The sequence below is a fragment of the Limanda limanda genome, chromosome 3 (assembly GCF_963576545.1).
Source record: "Limanda limanda chromosome 3, fLimLim1.1, whole genome shotgun sequence".
Lineage (NCBI taxonomy): Eukaryota > Metazoa > Chordata > Actinopteri > Pleuronectiformes > Pleuronectidae > Limanda > Limanda limanda.
The window spans coordinates 33,033,170-33,058,034 of record NC_083638.1 but is presented as its reverse complement, the minus strand read 5'-3'; the positions used below and the strand labels follow the sequence as shown (position 1 = coordinate 33,058,034).

The 24,865-nt window shown below is 39.4% G+C and overlaps 1 protein-coding gene across 1 annotated transcript; it reads right to left on the bottom strand.

The window, feature by feature from the left end:
• Positions 1-306: 306 nt before the first annotated feature.
• Positions 307-23,852, bottom strand: tpcn2 (two pore segment channel 2). The gene is made up of 25 exons (XM_061068718.1): positions 23,553-23,852; positions 16,447-16,502; positions 15,343-15,419; positions 14,532-14,709; positions 14,248-14,364; positions 13,117-13,223; positions 12,221-12,293; positions 11,903-12,002; positions 11,743-11,808; positions 11,010-11,074; positions 10,603-10,694; positions 8,914-8,995; positions 8,698-8,787; positions 8,487-8,606; positions 7,963-8,022; positions 7,602-7,730; positions 3,868-3,917; positions 3,714-3,780; positions 3,456-3,527; positions 3,147-3,220; positions 2,849-2,954; positions 2,529-2,611; positions 2,363-2,444; positions 1,813-1,904; positions 307-1,693 (listed from the first exon to the last, which is right to left on the bottom strand). The coding sequence occupies exons 1-25, from the start codon at positions 23,701-23,703 to the stop codon at positions 1,618-1,620; spliced, it is 2,265 nt and encodes a 754-aa protein (XP_060924701.1). The 5' UTR covers positions 23,704-23,852; the 3' UTR covers positions 307-1,617.
• Positions 23,853-24,865: the final 1,013 nt, after the last annotated feature.

The window sequence follows — 24,865 nt, the reverse complement described above, 5'->3', positions numbered from 1 at the left end:
TTTCCCCTTTTTTTATACTACATGAATGAATATTTATATCAGTTATATTGTAGAAACGAAAAATACTGTGTGAAAGATGATGAATAAAATTACGTTATAATGAACTCAGGTCTGTGTTGTCACTGGAATTTTTATTTTCAGAATTTGTCTTTCTAATGTGATATTGTGTGGACTTCAGTAAATTGCTACTTAATCAACAACGGCCGTTTCTTAGGCTTCTGCTCCATGTGACCTTTGACTTCCCTATTGTTTATCAGGTTATAAACACATCTATATGCAGCAAACATTTAACACCACACAAGTATAATAAATAGTAAAATAGTAAAATATTTATTTAAAATTGTGGGACCATTTTTCACAAACAGTTGATAAAATGCAGAATTAAGTACAATCTACAAGTCACATATCAGAACATTTTCTCCCAGTGTCTTTTACATTCAAAATACAAAAATAGTATATAAATAGCACAAAGCACACTTGATCTTATCCCTTTTTATACGGAGAGACTGTCACATATTAACAGTCACATTGATAGACAAAAGGCACAATGTCCCCAGACATGAAATACTGTATATGTAAAAGACATAAACTGTATGCAAAAACATTTTAGTATGAAACATAAATGTACTTGCATCCTGATATTTGTTTTTATTGGTTCCGAGTGTTGCACTGTCAGCACGGTGTACCACACACCTGTTATCAGATTTCAATATGATGTGTGTGTTTGTGTTTGTGCATCGCAGGTCAACAAAAACATTAAGATCACAAATCTAAGATAATGATCGAGCACAACAGCATAAACTATAGCAAGTGAGCAAAGTGGCGATGAATTTAATAACAAGCAAGCTAATGGGATATTGTTTGTTAACATGGTTTAATGAGACTGAACAGCCAGTGGGTTTCGTGAAGCAGTCAACCTCCAATTAAAAATTGTAAAATGAGCAAATCGCAAAAAATCTAACGCTGAGAAGTTTGAGAATTTCTGTTTGTGTGTCATTGTTGTTCTTCAGCAGTGCAAAGTAACAAACACCCTGGACCACCTGGGATGATCCATCGTGTTGAAAAAGTTTAAACAACTATAACATGTGCCACATTGGAGGGAAGTCGTAGGTTGACTGTGCTCAAGTCCCTGGATCAGGATTTAATTGGATAAAAAGCTGGTGAAGCTTCATAATTTATGACTTAAGATAAAATCCCTTTTGTGTTTGTAAACAAGCACCCGATACGCTATTGTCCTTCTAAAGAATCAGTACTCAAGATAATCTTTGCTAACACATTCACCAGACTTTGATGAGACAAATGTAATGCCAAATCTAAAATATCAAGCAAACAATAGCAATAGCGAGTCCTTAACAATGAGAAATAGCAGTAGAGTAGTGATACACACAAGGAGCAGTTACATTTCCACACACCGATTCCTGCTTCTCTGACCCCTGCACAACTGAAACTGCAGCTCACAGTGGTTCTACTCATGAAAATATGAAAACATACTAGCTTCAGTAGTAGAAGAAACATATTCATATAATAAACATTCAATTAAACAAGTAGAATGGAACATTGACCTCTCAGTGCTATTCACTGCAGATTGGAGCTGGTGCTGTGTGTGTTTGTGTCTCACTAGTGTAGGTGCAAGTGGGGATGTAGGTGTAGTTGACAAAGTAACTCTTCCTCTGTTGGCTCCTGGATCTGCCCCCTGCAGAGAAAAGGGGACAAATCATGGAGAAAAGAGGAAAGTTGGAAAGGACGTTAGCTACAGCCTGAGAGGTTGATTTTTCCGTTATAGAATTTACAACGAGAGCAGTGCCAACTTACTTGAATATAAGCTGGACGGACGTTTCATACCGGATTCTTTCAACATCTGTTACAGAGCAGCTGTGGCTCCGGTCCCACTTGTAGGTGAAGTTCTGTTAGAGAACAAGGAACATATATGTTGTTAAATCTTTAATGAGTAGTTTACATATTAAAAGACACACCTTATTCTACATATCTGATTTCCCTACCTTTACCATTATTCTTTAGATGGATTTTGTTTTAAACTCCTCACAATATATATTGTATAAAAACAAGGGCTAATCAAAGTGAATAAAATATGTTTCTTGGGAGCTGCTTTTGGGTAAATATTAATCCTCAATGACAGCTCTTCCCTCATTTATGTATCCCTTCTTTTATCTCTTGCATGTCTTGTTCTGTGTAGGAAGGGCCTGTATTAAGCTCAGGTGGAATGATACCTGAGCTGGAACCCCCACTCTGAGTCTCCCTCCAACCCATCACCAACCACTTCATTTAAAGTCCATTCATTTTTCCTCAACATCCAATATATCAATTTCCATTCAAACCTTGTGGTCCTTGAAAGTGAACTGACCTCTAAGATGAGCGCCACAAACAAGTTGACCCACATGACAGAGGAGGTGAGCCACCAACACACAAAGTAGACCTTGGCCCAACTGGAAAAATAAATCATAATTATCATCATCATCATCATCATCATCATCATCATGATCGTGCATTTAAATTGTACTTGTTCTTACTCTGTGGTGTATCTACTGTATGCGTCCATGAAGGCCTGCCAGTTGTTAACTATCATGACATTATACAGCAACATGATGGATGCCTAAGAGAGAGGGAGGGAAAGATACTCTCTTTATACCACACTCATCTTCAGCCTTATTCTGATGTTCCTGGATTTTATTTTAATATAACAATGTTTTCATCACATATACATATATATATATATATACATATATATATATATATATCCGTAAAATATATTTTGACCTCAAATATCAAAATATGTGAGGTCTTGCTGAAAGGGAAATAGTAGCGAAACACACTTTTTCTTGTTACTCACAGCAAAGTCATCAAAGTTGTTTGGCCAGTATTCAAGCTGTTCATATGTGCCACACTCCATACTGAAGTTAGAGGTGATGTTATCCATGGAGGTATTGGAGATCACACTGGGACCCAAACACAAATTGAAGACATTTCCTAAGTGTGTTCCTGACATACTGTGTTCACAAAAATGTGATCGACGGTCAATCCAAAAGAATAATGACATTAGCCAAGGCTGACATCCACGCAGGGTAATAAAATCTTTATGTCATGAGTTTTGTCCTGTTTTGACAGACTATCACGTGTTCATACAGTACCTCATCTCTGGAGGAGGTTTAATGGCTCCTTCAAACAGCCAGATCCCAAACACAGCAAACACATAGTACACCACCTACACAGAGGGCATAAAGAGAACATCAGCCTTTCCCCACATTAGACCTGTAACCTTTCCATGTTAATTTACTAGCACAATGAGCACATCAATCTTGGTTGTACACGCTGAATGTACAACAAGAGTGCATAGATTTATTCAAGCACGAGCATGTCAAGGCAAAATGTGTTGACAGTGATAAATACATGACAAGTGTGGAACAGCTGGTTGAAGGAAGTATGCAGATGGCACTCACCACCAGTATCCCTGCAAAGGCTCGAAGATTTTTCACCAGGTCCAACAGAGTGCTTGCAACCAAAGCCATGAGCTGGAGAAAAAAATGGAACACATAAAAGATCAAATGAGTAAGTTGTTGCAGCAGCATATGTCTGATGTCAACCTACACTGATTTTACTCATTTGCTGAAAATAATTCTGGCATAAATTTTCTGTGCTTTAGTTTGAAGGCTGAAGTTGAATCAGCTGAACACTGTGCTCCTGTGTCTGCTTTGTACCTTGATATCTGGGATAATGCGCAGGAAGCGGAAGACGATCAGCATGTTGACCAAACGAATCATCTCCCTGTTGTGACACATGCATATAAACATTGCATGACATAGAAGCTGCAGCTGAATACAAAAACTCATGTTAAAATAGTTGGAAACCCACCACTTTGAATGAGGAAGCCAGTAGGTAACAAAAATAGTGATCTGTAGAGCCTGATGGGGAAAAAAATAAAAAACAAATGCTTAATACCGAAAGTGATAAATAGCAATAAATAACATGACATTTCACTTTGTGCACTTGCGATTAAAAATTGTTAATCTGTTAAATTCTATAATATTAACATTGTTAGTATGATCATTGTAAATAATATCTTCAGCACCATGTGATGTGATGTTAAACTCTGTTCATATCTGATTTACTAGGGACGGCTTCCCACTGGCTAAGTCAAGAGTTAAGTGATAATCGAACATGTAATAAATGCAGTGTATTTGCCATGAAGGAGGTGAGGTACGTCATTAGGATACAACATAGAATCTAAGTTGTTAGCCAGTCCCCACTACAGAGAAGTTGTTGGAGAGGGACTTTTTGGAACGAAATTCATAAACATTAAATATGGAGTCGTTTGAAAGATTGAATATTAGTGGTGCACCGATGTATCGGCCGTATATCGTTAGCGGCCGATATTCCCCTCGTTTACTGCCATCGGCGCATCTGTAATAAACCTGACTTTCATTGATGGCATTGGCCGATGTTTATTGGTATTGTAATGTCCCCGCCTCACAGACGACACAGAACTTCCTCTCTTATTTGTAACTTTATTAAAGTCAACACGAACATGTCGCACTCCTTGTTCCTTCTCTGACACTCCTCACATCAACAACCGTCTTCAACACTTTCTTCCTCATTCACCCCTGACCCCCAACAAACCAGCCAATGAGAACCTGTCATCCCACACAACCCCACCCCATTGGTCTAGAACTGTCACATGCCTCACCCCGACCTGTCCATTGACCCTCAGGATATCTCAATACAAGGTGTCTTAACTGAACATAAGTCATAACAAAACATAAGCACTCAAACATGTCAATCTGAGGAGGGCTGTTTTAGACAGGGTAAAAAGGGTGCTGTTTTAAATTATCCTTGTGGTATTTTGACCAAAATATGTTACAGACATTTCATTAAGACCCCAAGGAACCATATCAACTTGTGGTAAAATGGGCATAATATGTCTTCTTTAAATAAAGTTTAGTTAAACTAAAGATTGTTTCATGAATCTGATTGAATTTGTGCTCATTAAAAGATAAGAGTGATAAAGGGCTGAAATAATTTAAAATCGTGCCTTTTAAATAATTATTTAATTATTTTCCTGGCACAATAGAGTGAATGAATAACAACAAAAACAAATATCGGTATCGGCTAGATTGTTGTTTTAAACATCTGTATCGGCCAAGAATTTCCATATCGGTGCATCCCTATGGAATATCCATTATATGAAACTTCTGGTAGTAAATTTAAATATATTTCTATATATATGTGTGTGTGTGTTTGTGTGAGTATATAAATATATGCCACGATGACAAATTTGTTGGGCAATATATTGTTATTATCACAATGAATAAGACTAAAATGGATACTAATAACCCTTACTACATAAAACCAAACAATAAATAAGATTGACTCGCTGGCTCTGCCCTTAATAAATATGAAACAATTGGCAGGGGGATGTATGTAACCAGCTCAGTAAAGGATGGATGGTTATGATTTAGATGAGCTTTAAGGTTTGTATTTTGTTCCCTGAAGAATCCCTGTGTGTGAGTCTGTGTGTGTTTGTGTCTCCTCGTCTCTGTCGGATTTCAAACACAAACTGAAAGTCACATTGGGGATAATACTGAACCTGACGGGAACCTGACCAAAACGTTTTCACTTAATCTCATTTCATTCTCATGTCTGTTTCTCCCTGTGAAGTGTGGGCGTGGCTGGCCAAGGGCATGCGTGTTTGAATATATACTCTGCCTCGCTCCGACAGAGACGAGAAGAGTGAAGCAGCTCAACTCGCACCTCTCTGTTGCATACATACATATACAGTGGGGCAAAAAAGTATTTAGTCAGCCACCAATTGTGCAAATTTTCCCACTTAAAAAGATGAGAGGCCTGTAATTTTCATCATAGTTATACCTCAACTATGAGAGCCAAAATGAGAAAAAAAAAATCCAGAAAATCACATTGTCTGATTTTTAAAGAATTTATTTGCAATTATGGTGGAAAATAAATATCTCAATACTTTGTTATATACCCTTTGTTGGCAATGACCGAGGTCAAACGTTTTCTGTAAGTCTTCACAAGCTTTTCACACACTGCTGCTGGTATTTTGAACCATTCCTCTAAGCAGATCTCCTCTAGAGCAGTGATGTTTTGGGGCTGTCGCTGGGCTACACGGACTTTCAACTCCCTCCACAGATTTTCTATGGGGTTGAGATCTGGAGACTGGCTAGGCCACTCCAGGACCTTGAAATGCTTCTTACGAAGCCACTCCTTTGTTGCCCGGGCGGTGTGTTTGGGATCATTGTCATGCTGAAAGACCCAGCCATGTTTCATCTTCAATGCCCTTGCTGATGGAAGGTGGTTTTCACTCAAAATCTCACGATACATGGCCCCATTCATTCTTTCCTTTACACGGATCAGTCGTCCTGGTCCCCTTGCAGAAAAACAGCCCCAAATCATGATGTTTCCACCCCCATGCTTCACAGTAGGTATGGTGTTCTTTGGATGCAACTCGGCATTCTTTCTCCTCCAAACACGACGAGTTGAGTTTTTACAAAAAAGTTCTATTTTGGTTTCATCTGACCATATGACATTCTCCCAATCCTCTTCTGGATCATCCAAATGCTCTCTAGCAAACTTCAGACGGGCCTGGACATGTACTGGCTTAAGCAGGGGGACACGTTTGGCACTGCAGGATTTGAGTCCCTGGCGGCGTAGTGTGTTACTGATGGTAGCCTTTGTTACTTTGGTCTCAGCTCTCTGCAGGTCATTCACTAGGCCCCCCCCATGTGGTTCTGGGATTTTTGTTCACCGTTCTTGTGATCATTTTGACACCACGGGGTGAGATCTTGCGTGGAGCCCCAGATCGAGGGAGATTATCAGTGGTCTTGTATGTCTTCCATTTCCTAATAATTGCTCCCACAGTTGATTTCTTCACACCAAGCTGCTTACCTATTGCAGATTCAGTCTTCCCAGCCTGGTGCAGGTCTACAATTTGTTTCTGGTGTACTCTAAGATGAGTGTCCTAACTCTAAACCTAACCATAACCCTGGTCTTGGCCATAGTGGAGTTTGGAGTGTGACTGTTTGAGGTTGTGGACAGGTGTCTTTTATACTGATAACGAGTTCAAACAGGTGCCATTAATACAGGTAACGAGTGGAGGATAGAGGAGCCTCTTAAAGAAGAAGTTACAGGTCTGTGAGAGCCAGAAATCTTGCTTGTTTGTAGGTGACCAAATACTTATTTTACTGAGGAATTTACCAATTAATTCATTAAAAATCCTACAATGTGATTTCCTGGATTCTTTCCCCCCATTCTGTCTCTCATAGTTGAAGTGTACCTATGATGAAAATTACAGGCATCTCTCATCTTTTTAAGTGGGAGAACTTGCACAATTGGTGGCTGACTAAATACTTATTTGCCCCACTGTATATATATAAATGTGTGTGTACACATTAAATCTTTATGGGCAAACTTTAGGAGAATTATTCAAATAAATGAGTGACACAATAATAAAACTATTGGAATTTATTTGCTGTGATACTATGTCAACTTAATAAAATAATGCTTTTCCAAAGTAAATATAAAATTCTAAAAATTGAAATAATGCAAGTTTGAATGCAGAGCAGTTTTACCAGTAGCAGGATGGTAAGGCAGCCATCAAAGATGTTGTTCTTGTAGGAGAGGTACCCTCTCCAACCGAAGGCAAAGATCTTGACACTCATTTCAAACAAGTAGTAGAGGATGAAGCACAGGTTGATAATCTGATCGTTGGAGAGTGGAAAAGTCTGTTAGTTTCTGAAGCAGTTTCAACGATGTAATATTCATTCTATTGTATTCACTGTATAATGTTTAATTTTCATTTAACAGCACAAAAGCACTAGATCAAACGAGTGACCCACTGATGGTCCTGCACCTTTTGAATACCAGGACAATGAATCTGACTTTATTGAAGAGGTTGTCACAAATGTTTCCACTGGGTAAATCTATGCTCACCTCCAACAAGAAGGTGTCTCTCTCTGCTGTGGACATTTCAGAGTTTAATACAAGGACAGTCTGAAACAAAAACAAAGGTTATCTTAGGAAACGCTGGCCAGTGTGTGTGGGTGTTCACTTTCAATATATTATTCCTGAAATTTTAGCGACAAACAATATTATTGTCATGATTTCAAGACCATTTTATACCACTGATGTAATGATAAAAGCATAACAATGCAAAAACACCCTTTTCAAAAAGCAAAGAACTTTAACTTCCTAAGAATATTCAGTTTATGATTTGAATTAAAATTTAAAAAATATACAGTATATATATCCCAAATGAATAAAACATAAATAAAATACTAAGTGTGTTTAAACACAGTAGAGAGTTCCGTATTGGGACAAAAACGAAGTCCCCGTAACATAAATCACTTTACGGGGATTTAAGGAGTAATTCTCCAGTAAATTTGTCTAAGTCCATGTAATGTCTTCTGAAGTCACAGAGATACAATTATCTGTGTGTGTGTGTGTGTGTAACTTACACATATGCACATGACATTGGCTAGTGCCACTGCATTGCCAAGTATATTGAGATAGTAGTGACTGAAGATCAGCTGGAGCTTCTGCAGGACTGGAGAGTTGTACTGAGGCAAGGGAGGGTGCTGAGGACAGACACACACACACACACACACAAAGATGTAAAACAGATGTCCAAGTATAAAGCGATGATGAATGAAAGGGACACAGATTTACCTCCTTGATTCGATCTTTATCCAGCTCATCAAATATCTTTCTGAACTGCTCTCGATCCATCTGGCCGGCTTCTGCATACTGCTGTGCCTCCTGAGACGTTCATCAGATAAGATTAAAGAGTGGAAGGACCAGAGGATGGATGGATGGATGGATGGATGGATGCATATCTCCCTCCCTGAGTGTGTATGTGCAGAGTTGTGTTGTGTATGTTCTGACCGTAGTAATGGCTGCTTTGTAGTAGCTTTTCATCTGGACTCTGGACATCACCTCCAGCACCGAATCAACACCAACATGCTCCCTGACAGATCAAACACACAACTATGACATCTTAACAATAAACAAGTACTAGTGAACAGACTAAGTGACTATTTGTGATATCTGCAATGCACTTTTCAATGTTTTAAGGTCTAAAGCAGATGTCTTTAACAGGGGGTCCGCAGAAGTACTGCAGGGGGGTCGGTTTGGTTGATTATTATTTTTTATATATTTTTTATTTTGTATTTGTTTTTCCAACCCATTTTTCCCCACAAATTGAAATGTCTTTAAATACAAATTCACATGAATCCGACATATTGTAGCCAATGGATAAATGGCGGCAGAAGACGTTATCTTTCAGTGTATTATTTTAATAGCTTAGTATTGAATGCACAATAACAGGGTAGCTATGTTTATACATGGCACTAGGCCCAGTTTAATATGAAACACAATGTTATACAATATATATAGTAGGGGGTCCCTACTCTATCTCTACCCCTGGTGTAAAGGACTGAGATTTGTACCGAAATTCTTGGAAACAGTTAAGAATTATTATTAGATTACAGACCTTATTGTAATTATTATGTATTATATGAGACAAAAAGAGAGAGCAAGAGAATGAGAGCAGGAATAAGAGAGGCAGGAAGAGACATCAACATCCTATCTGTACAGAGCTATCAGCCATAAGAAAAGCGGAACGCAGCTTGAAGTCAGCCGGACACGAAGGCACAAGAGACCACTGAGCAAAGTTACGTCTCAAGCTGAAAAATCTACGTCTTGTGTGTGTCGTGTTGAGAGAAACCACCTTGGTAACATTTGAGGAATTTTTGACCATCCTCACACATTACTGTAAATGCCACTATATATTATGTATATATAGTATATTACATTATATCTGTACGGGAGAATAGTGCCTGTCTAAATTCCACAGATACTCTCTTCTCTCCATCAGTACCCAAGGTCAGGTTAAAGATAAAGGGCCAACCACAGCACATTGTAGTGTCTGCGCTCATGAACTTTATATCTAACTCAGATGCCCCAGACAGACAGACACCAACTTGAACTCTCACAAACTTGAACTCTTTTGCATATTTCACCAGTGGCAAGACGTAAGGACAAAATGTGATTTAGGAGACTTAACTATCCAATAGGATGCGAACACCTACATGTAACATAGAGAGTGACAGCAATTCAAGCCATTCATGGATGTGCTGTTAGAATGGGTGATGGAAGTAGGGGGAGATATACTGGGATGCAGTGGGAGACATCTTCAGATGTGGGGGAGACAATTGCTTATGCTACTCTGTTGGCGTTTGTATATTGTTCCTTCTGGTCTCCTTGATGCATCAAGTCTAGATTAAAATATTCTGCATAAGAAATCAGCTGCTGCCTGAGGTTGTACAAATGGTTTGAATGTGAGTTTTTTCAGTCTAGATCTACTTTTAACAAAAGAGTAAATATTTCTCAAATCTGACAGTATGAAAAATAATTGGAATCATGTCCATTTTTGTAATAAACATAACTCCAGGTACGTCGCTAAACACTTTGTCAAACTTTGGGCGTAAACCTTTTGCTTTACACTTGAATATATATATGTGTGTGTGTGTGTGTGTGTGTGTGTGTGTGTGGTTGTGGTTGTGTGTGTATTACTCAGTGGACTGTTTGGCTCCTTGGCAGCTGAGGACTTGGAAAGCAGCTCGGATCCCAAGTCGTCTCCTGATGATTGATGTTTGGACTGACATCTGGACAAAAACATAAACAGAAAGTTTCCATGGCTGCAGACTAAAACGGTGAATGTAGATCACCTATCACCAATATAATCCTGAAGGAACCTTTTTTTTTAACCAGCACTGTGACTTGGGTAACTGCTAATTCTGTTTCATATTATGTATTTCTCACACTGTCTGATACAGAGTTTGTTGATGTGAAAGTTGTGTCTGCTTTTAAAGTAGATGTAGGAGAGATGTATCAGGTTTCAATGCATTAAAAACAGATGAGTTTGAATGATATAGGAATTTACCAGGGTAGAAACAAATGCATGTGTGTGTGTGACTCACGAGTAAATATCCCCTGAACTGGTTATAAATGATAGCTGTCAGTAGATTCATCAAACAGTAGGTTCCTGCCAGGACACAAAAAAAATGTCCTTTGAATGATCTGCCTAAAACATTTATTTAAAAGGTGACATATTATGAAAATTCCACTTTTGTAGTGCTTCTACACATTAATTTGGGTATCTGGCATGTCTACCGTCCCAAAATCTCTGGAAAAAAACAACTCCTGCGATTTGTTGTGGTTCCTCTTTGTCAGAAACGATACGCTAGATGGCGTCGAATGGGATTAGAGGTAGAATTTACGTCATAGTCTCGCTACATGGCCCGACTCCACCGGCCCGTCTCTCCCCGGAGCCAGGCTTCGGCCCACCTGACTCTGGTTCAAAAGGATATGGTTGCAAGATTGTATCTTCGTCTCCAGTAGCCATATTTCTAAAGAGGTAATGGATAGCTAAAAATCTGGGCGCTTGTATCTCGTGGAGGAGGGAGGAGGGGTGAGGGCACTCAAAACAGGTCAATCTGAGGAGGGCTGCTTTAGACAGGGTAAAAAGGGTGCAGTTTTAAATGATTCTTGTGGTATTTTGACCAAAATATGTTTCAGACATTTCATTAAGACCCCAATGAACCATATCAACTGCGGTAAAATGGGCATAATATGTCATCTTTAATGGTCAAACAATAATGTTCTATCACGTCCCCTACAGCTGTCGCACTAACACTGAGAATAGCTTCTTACCGATTACACTGAACGTGACAAAGAAAATGGAGTATCCTCTGTTCAGAGAGTAGGCAGGAATCATCACTATAGAAATGTAGAGCAGATGATCAGACTTAAAAAATTACAGTTCAATCACCAAAATGTATAGCATTAACCAACAATAGGACTGATTGTGTACCATCTGGGTTATTGGCTGTGGTGAGAAGTACCAGCAGAGAGGTAAGAGACGTTGGCAGGTTTCTGAAATATATCTCCCACTCCCCGTTCTTCTTCGGATCCTGAACAGAAACACGGAAGTGACACACTGAATGCCTAACCCTAACCTTACACACGTCTTAGTCTTAACCCTCAAACAGCCCTTTGAAAGTGGGTCAGAAAGTGAGGACCGACAAAATGTCCTTACTCCGTAAATTCTAGGCTCCAAATGGTCCAAATTCTAGGCTCCAAATGGCGTCACAAGTGTGTATTTACCAGGGAATGACTACAATGAACTCACCTCAGTTTTAGCAAACAGCAACATGCCGATCATGGTGAAGAGGCAGAGGTGGAGCGCCAGCAACAGGATGACACTGCAGAAACAGGGACAACACATACACATTCAGACAGGCGTCGAAAAGCCTGTGGAGCCAGTGATGAGTAAAAATCTAGCTTTCCAGGTTCCCTACTTATTCAAGATACATTTCATTTAGTTAAAGAGGCACTACTGTGGGCGTGACTCAGGATTTGTGCAGGTCGTCCACTAACCAGAAGGTTGTGGTTTGTTGATCCCTGGCTCATCTATTCCGCATGTCTAAGAGACCACTGAATCCTAAATTGACCCCTGAAAACGAATAATGATGCTGCCAATAGTAGCTCTGTATGAAGGTGTGTGTGAATGGGTGAAGGTAACTTGAATAGTAAAGTGCTGTGATCATCAATTCTAGAAAAGCTGCTGTATAAATGAAGTCCATTTACAGTTTTTAGAACAATGTTCTCTCCTGCATCTTTCTATATAAAACATCATAGGACACATTGCCAAATGTTAACTAAACATTTGTGCACTTTTGTATTTGCAGTTACTGGGGCACACAGTGATTTTAAATATTGGTGGATGATCCTTGCAAACATGTTTCCCCCTTCCTTTACACATTTTAATGTTTTGAAATTGTATTCATTTTGGACATTTTAATACACTAGTGCAAGCACTGAATGCACTGACACACTAAATTGATGCAAACAATCAGCCAGGCTCCCTGCCCAATGGACATATAACTGTTTTGCAAGAGGATAGGGCACAATTTTTTTGACTAGTAATTACAAACCCTCACTCAGAGTGCAGATAATAAAGATAATACAGCTCTTTTTAAACCAGCATATCTTAGGTATGTCTGCCAGTGGAATGGATTAAAATACCTAGCAATCTCAGGCAGAGTCCTCTTGATGCACTTCAATGTCTTTTTCATCAGGGAGGAGTTTTGCAGGAGGAAAAAGGGCCGGAGGAGTCGTCGCACTCTCAGTTTCTGATAAATAATGACAATGCAAGATCACATTTTAAAACATATTGAGTGTGACTTATTGATTATCTGTTTGAATTCAGTTGTTTCTCATTACACACATTTAAATATTCCATTGTCACATCCAAAATACCAGTGTAAACTGCAGTTTGTTACAGAAAATACTGAATGAAGAACAGCAATGGTGAAAAGAGATTTCTTCTCTTGGGTCGACAAAGAGGTGGAACAGTTACTCTGCTTTCACCATTAGTTGAGTCTTGAGTAATAATAACCAATCAGAGAGTAGATATTGGCGTTTAAGTCAAAGTTTTTAAAAGTTTCCATTTTAAGCTTGTTTAATGAGCAGTATACTGGCACAACGAGCGTACTGCTATGGCTCCTAAATTCTGGAGGATGAATGCTCATTGTTTGTAAATTTAAGAACTTTTTGCTGATAGTAAAAAGAGTAACGGTTGGCAAGCAAATTTCAACCCATTATAATGCCTCCTGCGGGGGAAAGCCAGTGGGGGATTCTCTCAAATTTGGTAAAAATTTTCACTTGGACATAAGGATGAACTGGTTAGACTTTGGTGCTTGGAGGTCAAACAAAAGGACCTCACTTCCCTGTGAATGTGATTTATTAGGACTGCCTGTAGGTTATTTCATTATATCTGGTTCAATTCCCGTGGAATCACTGATTAACTGATATGATTTTGGTGGTCAAAGGTCAATGTCACAGTAGCCTCATAAAAAGTTTTTGATAATGAGATCACAAGACTGATTGAGGGAATTTCTTCAACTTTTGATCAGTTTACATTTGGACTAAGATTTTAAGATAAAGTGATTGAGTTTCAGAGGACAAAGATGCCAGTGATCTTATATGAATCTGGGAAAAAAGTGGTTGGCGGAGGCATACAACGGCAGTGCGGTAAATCTAGTTTTCTTTCTGCATGGGTTTTTATTTGACTTCTGTATTAGTAAACACTGCAGTATAATCAAGTAACCACTGAGCACGAAATGCTTCAAGAAGAATGAGAGAAGACTGCCTCACCTCATCACACACCATGCTGACAGACAGCATCCAGTCGATGATGGAGACTGAAAGGACAACAGTGTAGCCAATTAGCCATTTGTTCTTCCTGAATTCCTCCCAGCCAATCAGGTAGCTCTAAGGACAGAACAAATATTGTGAAGAAATGGTTCAATAGTGGGAAATAAAAGTTACGAGGTTATTAGAAACATAACATGGCAAATTTCATATGGAAAAGCCTTTTTTTCCTCCAGATAGCAGTCAATGTCATCTGAGTAAAAGCTTTCCACCCTGGCTCTGTTTACCTTGACAGTGAGGTCAAGAGAGAAAATAATGAGGCAGACCATCTCGAAGCTCTCAGTGAAGCCGCAAGGAGGCTCCCAAGACGGGGAGCGATGTCGGGGGTCTGAGGAGACAGACAAAGAGGAGGGACGCTCCACGAAGGCCAGCAACAACAACACTGCAATTGTCAGGCCCAAGCCCCTGAGACAGAATAAGATGGGTAAGTGGATGGACAAAAGGATGTAGGGGCACCAGAATAATGATTTAAACAATATGAAATTCACAGTATGAATAAGTTTCACTTAATTTTATTGAGAGATGATGTGCTGTACGAGATAGTTTAAACTTAGGTCTAGCCCCCAAAAAAGCCAAATTAACTGTGTGTATTTCACATCACGTATCATCTTAAAGTCCACATTGTTAAAGGAACTGTTTTGTAAGTACATTTATGCACTTAGAGTGAAGTGAGAAGATTAATATAACTCATGTCTGAGCCAGCATCCAACTAACTTAGCTTAGTATAAAGCCTGGGGGCAGCGTTAATGTCCTGGAAAACATACAAAAGTCATTGACATTGTCAATATATGAAAGGCTGAACAACGTATTCTTCTTATTGCTAACTAAATACCCATAGTTGGTATTGTAGGACATAGTGCTGAAAAGAATTAGGCACTCCTGGTTATTGTATCCGCTCAGTCAATAGTTGAATAGTGCCATGACAGACATTCTAGGTGCAGAGTGAGCACCTAGAAACGTCTTCATTCAAATGTAAACTCAGGTACATTTGAATTCATACATGATCTGGTCTCAGCACGCTAGAGTGTGAATACTTACCACTGGCATATACGGGAGTAGTACCATCGATAGAGGCAGAGTGAGCTGGCATCTACTCGGTGGTTGATGGACCGGTACTGTAAGCCAGTAGAGAAATATAAGTATGTATGACATAACTAAAAATGGAGACAGTAGCCAACTGTGATGCTATTGATTTAACTGCACGGTCAAAGGAAGTGTATTTAATGTTGATCAGATGTCGTCACAGCCAAAAGTGTTGCATCACTACATCTCTGTCCTTGAGTCTAGGACCAACAACTGCACTTGACCTTGGAACATCCACATGTCCACAATCCTCTACCCTGTGGGCAGAGTGGTCAGTACATTGAACACTTAAATGTTCAAAACAACATTTTTAAATCAATCCTAAAAGTAAGAGGTAACCAGTAGAGAGACACTCAAGCTAGTGTGACTGAATCAAGTGTTTAATTTTGGAGGACAACTAAAGTTACCGTCCTGTGGTTTTATGTGTCCTTTAGACAAAGTTTCAGTCCATCCAGGTGTTCCAGACATATTGCATTTCCAATAATATGAGGTGACTGTGACCTTTGATCACTGATACTTGAATCAATGTGTACAGTATGTTTGTACAGATGAAATGAGATTCCCGATTGGTGTTCATGATATATCCCTTTCACAAGAACATGAGGTCACCGTGACGTTGATCTTTGACCTTCAACTACTAAATCCAATCATTTCGTCTTTGTTTCTCAAGACGTTTTCCACAGTTTTTTGCCTTTTACAAATGCACAGGGAATGCACAGTGGGAGGTTATCTGCACATAAGAGAACCTCCCACTGTGCTTTCACCAGCACAGAGTCATAAAACACTGGCTGAGGTCTCCTGTTATAAAACGCTGAAGGATAATTTCCAAATCCTTACAGTCCTTATGTATCTTACTTTTACAATTCTTACTTAGCTAGAAAAATAAGAAATCAGGTAAACATTTCAACTTCAACAAAATTAAAAAACATTACACGGGACATAAAAAAGAAGTCTCTATGGTCAAGTCCTACCCAAATAGTATACTGCCTTTGCAGGTTAATTTACCTTTTCTTTTTATATACCTAAACAGAAATAAGAGAGGAAATTCCTTGCACTTACTTGTATGGCATCCTCAATGAAGACAACAGCTTGTTGGGTGTAGAGCTTGTCATCCTCTGTGGACAGTGAGAAAAAAGAGCGTAACAGGACCATCTGAAATGTTCCTTTGTCTCAGAAACAGACTAACAAAGACCTCTACAAATACCACAGGTGCTCTGAGCAATGTGAGGTTCAGTGTCCTGGATCACCAAGCGTATCATCACTGTGCATAAATATACAAGGATCCTGTATGGATCAGAGCCAGACTAACAAAGACAACAGGAACAGGAACGATGAGGAAGTCTGTGAAACAGGTTGGACTGGGAGCTGAGCTAAAGGTTTGTTTTTCTTTCTTGAGGCAAAACTAGGAAAACATGGGATCCGCCTTAGTACTGTGGTGAGGGTGTGGTTTACAACCCTAAAAATCCAAATTAAGAAATTACAGGCTGACAGCTTCATCATATCCAACACGAGGGGAGCCCCAGACAGAAGAAACACAACATACTGAAGATGTTATCATTTGACTCAATAAGATGAGTTAGTTTGTTAGAATAGGTTAAGTTGAGGCACTGATGATTCAATGACGCTTCCATTCAAAGGTTAGACATAATTTGCTGAACCCTCAGGGACATGAGCAATGTGAGGAGTTCGACATTTAAGCCACAGCCCAAATCTTAAGTCACATGATGCCCTGGGAACCAGATGGATTTTTCAAACCTACAAACTCATCACAGCCTTATTCAGACCTGATATTATTGCAAAGACCAAATCATATTGTTCTTAGTCATATGCTACTTGGGTCCGTTATCGTGTTTGTGTGTTTGTGTGTGTGTGTGTGTGTGTGTGTGTGTGCGTGCGTGCGTGCGTGCGTGCGTGCGTGCAGAAGAAAGACAGAGAAGTGGATTCTGAGGCGTCTACAAAATGTAATCGTAAATTTAAGATGAACCTCCTACCTGTGCATCATGCGCTTGTTATATAATATGTGGATATGTCAGGCAGACATATTATCTTATTTGACCCAGGGCTCTAACAGGGGTTCAGAACTGGATTATTTGATGGAAAAATTGTGTCGTGTTAAAAAAATATCAGTGAGCACAATACAGATTTCACCATTTTTTAACTATTTTAAAATTTGGAAAAAGCTGAGTGGCCACAGATGTCATCAACACTGGCTTAATGTGTTAATGAGAGACTTGGACTAATGTCTATCATACAGTACCAGCATGTTCTACAGCAGTCCGATGATTGAGTTCAGGGACTTTCCACCAAGAGGTTACAGATACAGACATGATGACTCAGTTGTGGCCGCGCACTCACACCCTTTTAGTGCTGATGGCTTCACAGGAGGATGTGTCATGACGGTTGTGGGAGATACTGACAGGGCAACACTGCTGAATCACTATAACACACACACCAGCGGAAGAACTAGTGTGAACCACATGGAAAACTAAAAACTGTCAGAAACTTCTGCCTTGACTCAATAAAGACTATGTTTGAATGTTGCTTTTATCTGTTACTTTTTTTTATTATTTTTGGAAACAACCACAATTCTTGCATTACATATGGTAAAGTGTAAAATTAATCTTATGCTGTTAACAACAACAACAATATTAGTAAAATCCCTTGCAATTTGTAAAAGTTACCTACAATCAATGTTCACAAGATACAATGTCTCATTACATCCCATTTGGAGAGTTATAAGTTTCAAGCTGCACGTTAGGGTTGCCATGGTAGTCAGTGTTACAAGTGTAACACAGTGTTAAGGCATACACCTATCACATAAGTTGCCCCCTGGTTACAATATCTATTTAATTTTGTATAGTCTTAAAAGCTCTATAGTTAATTTTCACGTACTCATCAAATTAACAAAATCCTGTTTGTAAAATTGGACTAAATCTAAACTTAGTCTGATGAGACAGTTTTAAACTGAAAGTGTGTGCTCCGTGCAACAGCAGAGTCACATCACAGAGTGGAGTCTTATCACGTGATGAGAAGAGAGTCGGAGGATTTGGGGGTCACAGTGAAAGAGCTAGAGTGAATATCTGGCATCATTTCAGATTGAAGCTGAAGTCAAAGGGGAACCTGGTAACAAAAATAAAGCCAACGGCAGTCAAGTACAACAATGTACACATCCCCCCTCGCTACTGTTGGAAACCTGGTTTGAAGCTTTGGAAGACGTTGGCATGTCTGCCTGCCCTGCACTGTCATTTGGAAATCTGGACTCAGGACCTTGGTTTACATGAACCTAATCTAAAATAACATCCAGTCTGCCAGCCTGATTTCATTCAGTTTTACCTAAAAAAGTTCAAAATTTTCCATCAGTCACTCATCTCAGAATACAGACATTTACATTGACTTGTGTGAAGCAACTTCAAATTGAGGTAATCAGCATTAATAGTGACAAAGGTCATATAAGTAGAAATCTACCACCAATACTCTGTTTTGGACTAAATATTAAAAACTTCCATGTGAAGGTTGTGTTTCCTGTAATTATATGAATAAAGCCTGAACTGTCTACATCTGAAACAATTGATGGAAAGATTTGCTGTATTTTCCTGTCTTTTATAATCGGAAAGTAAGTATATCTGAGGTTGAACAGTAGAAACATGACATTGGAAAATATCACCTACAACTGAGTCATGTCTACCACTGGGCCCCAAAGGCCCCAAAAAATGTATACAGTAGTTTTACATGTTTTGTAGTCAGAACTAGGTTGCAAAGGGGCGGAAAGTTTCCGGTAAATTTCCGGTAACTCTCCAGAAACTTTGCATGGGAAGTTAAGCTCGGGAATTTGGGGAATTTTGAAAATAAACAAAACTTCACAAATTAAACGCTGAGCAATAAAAACATCATTCAAAACTCTATTTTAAAGATGTATGGAATGCAGAACATGCTCCACGTTGAATTTCAACCCTCCACTGTGCATTCTTCCATCACATGCACAGATAACTCCCAGCATCCTGCACACTACAGCAGGGCTATTGAGGCCTGCTGTAGTGTGCAGGACTAGTCAGCTAAGTTTCAATGATATTACTGGGAAAATATATTAGCATGCTGATTGAGGATTGTTCATCTGTTAATCTAGCCTATTTCCATTCATTTATCCATCAATTGTAAAATATGTTTACAGACTATTCCAATAGTTTGGCTAACTATTTATATCTCTGGCATTGCATTAGTGTTTTTTTACAAACTTTTTTCTCATCTTATTCTACAGAACAATGCCACGTGCACTATCTCATGTGTGGAGGCATTTCACCCCATCCAATGTAGAAGGAGAGGCTGTGTACATTTGCAAATACTGTGCAAAGACCTATGTTAAGAATGACACAACGATGCAGAAGCATAAAGTCAAGTGCCCAAAGTTTCCTCAGGGCTCAAATCAGCCTATGACAAAACAAAATGTTTATATTTATGTCTGTATATGACAAGGTAAATACAGTTAGTATAAATTAACCACAACATTTCCAGTTTATTCCCGTATATTCCCGTTAATTCCCATGGAAAGTTTCCAACTTTGAATATTCCCGGAATTTTGCAACCCTAGTCAGAACCAAAATACATTTTATGTTTGCGAAATCCTTCATTCGTTTTTCCTTCATTAATTGAAGAATAATGATAGGCAGATAGGTTATGAGGATCACTATTAGTATGACATAAGCAGAGAGGAAGGGTGGGAGGTTATACTACATGCATCTCTTTATGGCCGATCTACATTTCTCAGCCATGGTGACACCGAGTCAAGCATGGTTATTATTATTGTTGACTTCTCACAAACGTCTCGCATGTGATGTTCCCATTCAAGGCTAAACATTAACATTATCTGTTGTCAGATGAAGCAGCTTAACGTACAGGGATGTTTAATTGGTATGCATGTTAATTTATCTTAATGTGATGCAACATCTAATAGTAAGGTCATTTTAGCAGATATTTGACCAATCTGGGAACTAAATCCTTACCAAGAAATTTCTTCACAATTGTGTTTAGGAAGGTGTGTAATATCATGTCTTAAAATGTTGAAATTCAACTCCCGTGGGAAACCTCCTAAAAAATTGCTCAAAGTTGGGGTACCTGTAACCGATTTTTGAAAAATCGAAAATGTTAAATTTGGCTTTAAGTAACTTGTGAGGGGTCAAACTAGGGGTTTTTCATGATCCTGAGTTGATTGCAAGCATTCGTTTTTCACCAAAACCACTCCTTAGTGCAAAAACAGCCACCCCCACTTTTCCCACTCACTGCATTTTCAGCCATAGTTAGTAGCTAGTGCTAGACATGCTGAAGCCATTTGCAACCGTCTTCGATGTGCGTCGTTGAGAGACACTACTTCTTCTGTCTGATATGTAAGAATTGTACATCCTTTTTTAACAACTTGAAATAATTCATGTCACTACATTGATAGGCTACTATGCAAGTAACATAAAAGTTGGCAACCTAGCTCACTTAGTTGGCTAACAGCAAATAACATGGTTAGCTATCTAACGTTAACTCCCAAATGGTCTAAGCCTTGTTAGCTGGGTAACTGTAAATAACATGGTCAGTTAGCCAACTCTTATGTGTGTATTAGACACTCCAAACTGCATCTGATGGCAAACTGCACCATTTTATTTTCTTGAATGCCTGCTGACTCCCTGATTAGCTATATAGCTAGGTTACAGCGGTGTATTTTCCTAGAGAGGATTTTTGCAGTTAATTTTACTGTAAAGCTGATCTCCTGTTTTCCTCTTCAATATAATATATTAGAGAGAAGTTATTCCTGCACATGACAGAGTTGTTTTTATTGTCACAAAAATACTTTACTACGTAATATTTAATATTTAATATAAATTATATTCTACCATTTTTTACTTTGTAGGACATTATAGTCTAGCAGTATGGATGAAGATGTTGCTCTTCCACCTATGCTCAATTGCTTCATCTGTGAAGGCCCAGAGACGCCAGCTCAGAGGCGCACACAGGCAACTCCTAAAGGCTACTCTACTTTTATGGAACATGCAGAAGCAGTTGGAAATGCTATGATTTTGGAGTGTATGAAAGAGGCTCAAAATGTAGGAAGACTCAGGTACCACATAAAGTGCAAAAATGATTTGTACAACAAGTTTGTCGAGGTCACCACAAAGTCAGCTCATGCATCAAAAGGAGAGAAAGAGTCAGCAAAGATGAAGAGAAGACGCACTTGCTCTGACTTCAGTGAATCTACTGCATGCAGTTCTACAAGTTCTCAGCCCATTCAGCTTCTGTATAAGAATGTATGCATTCTTTGCAACTAACCCGCCCATCTCTACATAAATAACCCAGAGGCTGCCAGAAAGAGATATAGAGTGCCGGATAATTTGACTGCAGATAGACTAAAGAAAAGCTTGCTGAAGACAGCACAGAGTCGTGGGGACGATTGGAGCACTGAAGTAGTTGGACGCCTGGAAGGGATCAATGACTTGGTGGCAGAGGAAACTCTGTATTATTTGCGCTGTAAAGTTCTTTTTGAGACAGGTAGTCATTACTCTTTACGTAATGCTGGTGCACCATAGCTCAAGCACAAACCATCCAATCTACTTGACCACATCTAAGGGCTCCTATGATGTCAGGAGGATCCGAGAAGCTCTCTCTGAAAGACAAAGATGCTACCTGCTCTTTTGTCATGCCTTTTCTGGTTGTGATACGGTTTCTGCAATCGCTGGCCATGGGAAAACAGCTCTATTTGACAGGTTATAATAATAATAATAATAATAATAATAATAATAATAAAAATAATACATTTTATTTCTATTGCACTTTGCATGTGAAACAAATCTCAAAGTGCATTTTTTGCAGGTTTTGTGCAGGGGATATTGATGAACACATGGACATCTTCCTTGACACACAGGCTTCTAAGGATGCAGTGATTCAAGCTGGTACAGCCATCTTTCCAAATTTTTGCACAGATTTTGGCTTTTAAAGGCTGTGGTCTTAAACTTTTGATCAGCTGATGAACAGCCTATTTGAGTTAAATTGTTGTTTTCAATAAATTGCCTGCTCACAACTTTTGGTCTCTTGTTCCCATTTTTTCTTTTTGCATTTTGAAGCTCTACTTAGAACCTTCCTAAGATCCAACAGTGCAAAATGCAAATTCATGCAATTTTTAACTGGTCTTAAGATTTTGATCAGGAGCGTATATACAAACCCGGGACTGGATCTTTCTTAAGAGCATGTGTTTGGACCCTAGTGACTAGGTGGACATTAGGTGTTCAGGGATATGAGCCAGTTCCAACACTAGACCCCATGGCTCCTGAGGAGCTTCTTCAGTTAACAGTCTGCAATTGCAATGGAGATTGCAGTGACCGCCGGTGCAGCTGCAAGAAGGATGGTGTCAAGTGTATCTCGGCATGTGGAGTTTGCAAAGGCATTACGTGCAAGAATTGTGTTCATGATGATGTTCAGTTTGGAGAAGACTCAGACATTGACACATGAAGCGTGTGGCAGAGTGGATCAGTATTATGCAAGATACTGAAATAAACAAATAACGCTACTTTTTTTTAAATTCAAATGTCTGTTTTTCCACTAAGGAGCAGTTTTGGTGAAAAACTAATGCTGCCCTGACAATTATTACCTTTCCATGAGGCTATTGCTTCAGACAAATAGAAAAAAGATAGAATTTTTCATGGTGTTAACTGGGTTATTTTTTTTTTTATTGTTTTTGGGGAGGCGGGGGGGTTTGGAACCCTTTATCCGTGAATAATGGCTGAAAATGCAGTGAGTGGGAAAAGTGGGGGTGGCTGTTTTTGCACTAAGGAGTGGTTTTGGTGAAAAACTAATGCTTGCAATCCACTCAGTATCATGAAAACCCCCTAGTTTGACCCCTCACAAGTTACTTAAAGCCAGATTTAACATGTTCGATTTTTCAAAAATCGGTTACAGGTACCCCAACTTTGAGCAATTTTTTAGGAGGTTTCCCACGGGAGTTGAATTTCAACATTTTAAGACATGATATTACACACCTTCCTAAACAAAATTGTGAAGAAATTTCTTGGTAAGGATTTAGTTCCCAGATTTTCATATGTTGCCCTCACTATAACCAGCAGCCGCTAATAAAGTAGTTTCAATAAGAGCTATATAAGCAGTGACCTGTGTGCACGTATCTCCCCTCCACTCACCTGCACCACTGTCAACGCTGCACGCCTCCCCTGCGACAGAATACGACATCCGTCTCCTGCCAGGGGCCCCTCCGTGCTCCGAGCCCGAAGAGGAGCCATAGTCCGCCCCGGCTCCGTTCACAGACCCGGTCACCAGACTGTCCGTCTCCATCCAGGAAATGAGCAGCTATGGCCTCCTGAAGGCTCCGCAGGTTAGAGTTAAGCAGCAGGCGTGGAGCTGGCTTCGCTCCGTCTTTTCAGTCACTGACGGCACAGAGTGGAACTTGTGTGCGACAACATAACAAACTTGGTTCACAGCATTCGGACTGTCTTTAGGAAGTAGCTGCTCGCTGCCCCCTCCCCTCCTGGTCTCCAGTGTCACTTTACACAGGAACACAAACTCCACCTACAGCTCGACGCTGCAGCTCACGCTGACAGCACAGGAACCTGACATGCGTCCGCCTGAGAGTAGAGAGCAGGCAGAGCAATCTGTACAGAAAGGGAAACCGCAGACCTAAGGTGCACAGACAGCGGTGGGATGTAATGAAGTACAGCTTTACATGTATCTGTACATTACTTAAGTAGATTTACTATCAGGTATTTCATATTTTTAATAAACTACACTTTAACAGCAGTATGCTACATGCTCACATTGATTTTAATATTTACACAGGTAATAGACGCAGCCTCATGCAGCAGCACCACTCGACTGGTGAAGACACAATTCAAATGGATTTAGGGGTTTCGTGGTAGATTATTGCATCAGTGAATAGGCTACACTAAGCAGGTACTTTCACTCATGTTTTGTAGTTTATTTAGTACTTTCACTCATCTATTTATTTGTACTTTTATTTAAGGTATGGAGTTTTGGGAGCAGAGGTCCCTTTCATGACTTATATGTAGCGTGTTTACTTAAATTCTGACATAATTCAGATTTATATCTTTTTTCCTTAAAATTCTGACTTTAAATTTAATTAGTAAATTAATTTCCCCACACAGAGGGAAAATTCCACTCAAAGATTGCTCTTCAGTTTGAGAGACACCCACAAACACACACAAGAACCTGAACCCAAAATGCTTCCCCCCCCCATGTTTAAAAATTGTTAATTTGTCCCCACCCCCAAATTACCTGAATTGTAAACTGAATAGTCACTATGAAACTTTGAAGGATTAAGGAGGTACGTTGTTGTGCAGCTCGTACACTATTTCTGGCAGCTCTGCATGAGGTTGGTCCAATATCTCTTTCCCACCAACTCAGGTTCCAGTTCCGGGCTGGTGCTCGTGCTGGCATTGTGGCCCTATTTTGTTTGCACATACAATACATCAAAAATTAT

Coding starts and splice junctions, on each gene's coding strand:
- tpcn2 (XM_061068718.1), bottom strand. CDS start 23,703: ATGGAGACGGACAGTCTGGTGACCGGGTCTGTGAACGGAGCCGGGGCG. Junction 14,710..15,342: donor TACTCCCGTATATGCCAGTG/GTAAGTATTCAC, acceptor ATTCTGTCTCAG/GGGCTTGGGCCTGACAATTG. Junction 8,023..8,486: donor CCAATGTCATGTGCATATGT/GTAAGTTACACA, acceptor TTTTTGTTTCAG/ACTGTCCTTGTATTAAACTC.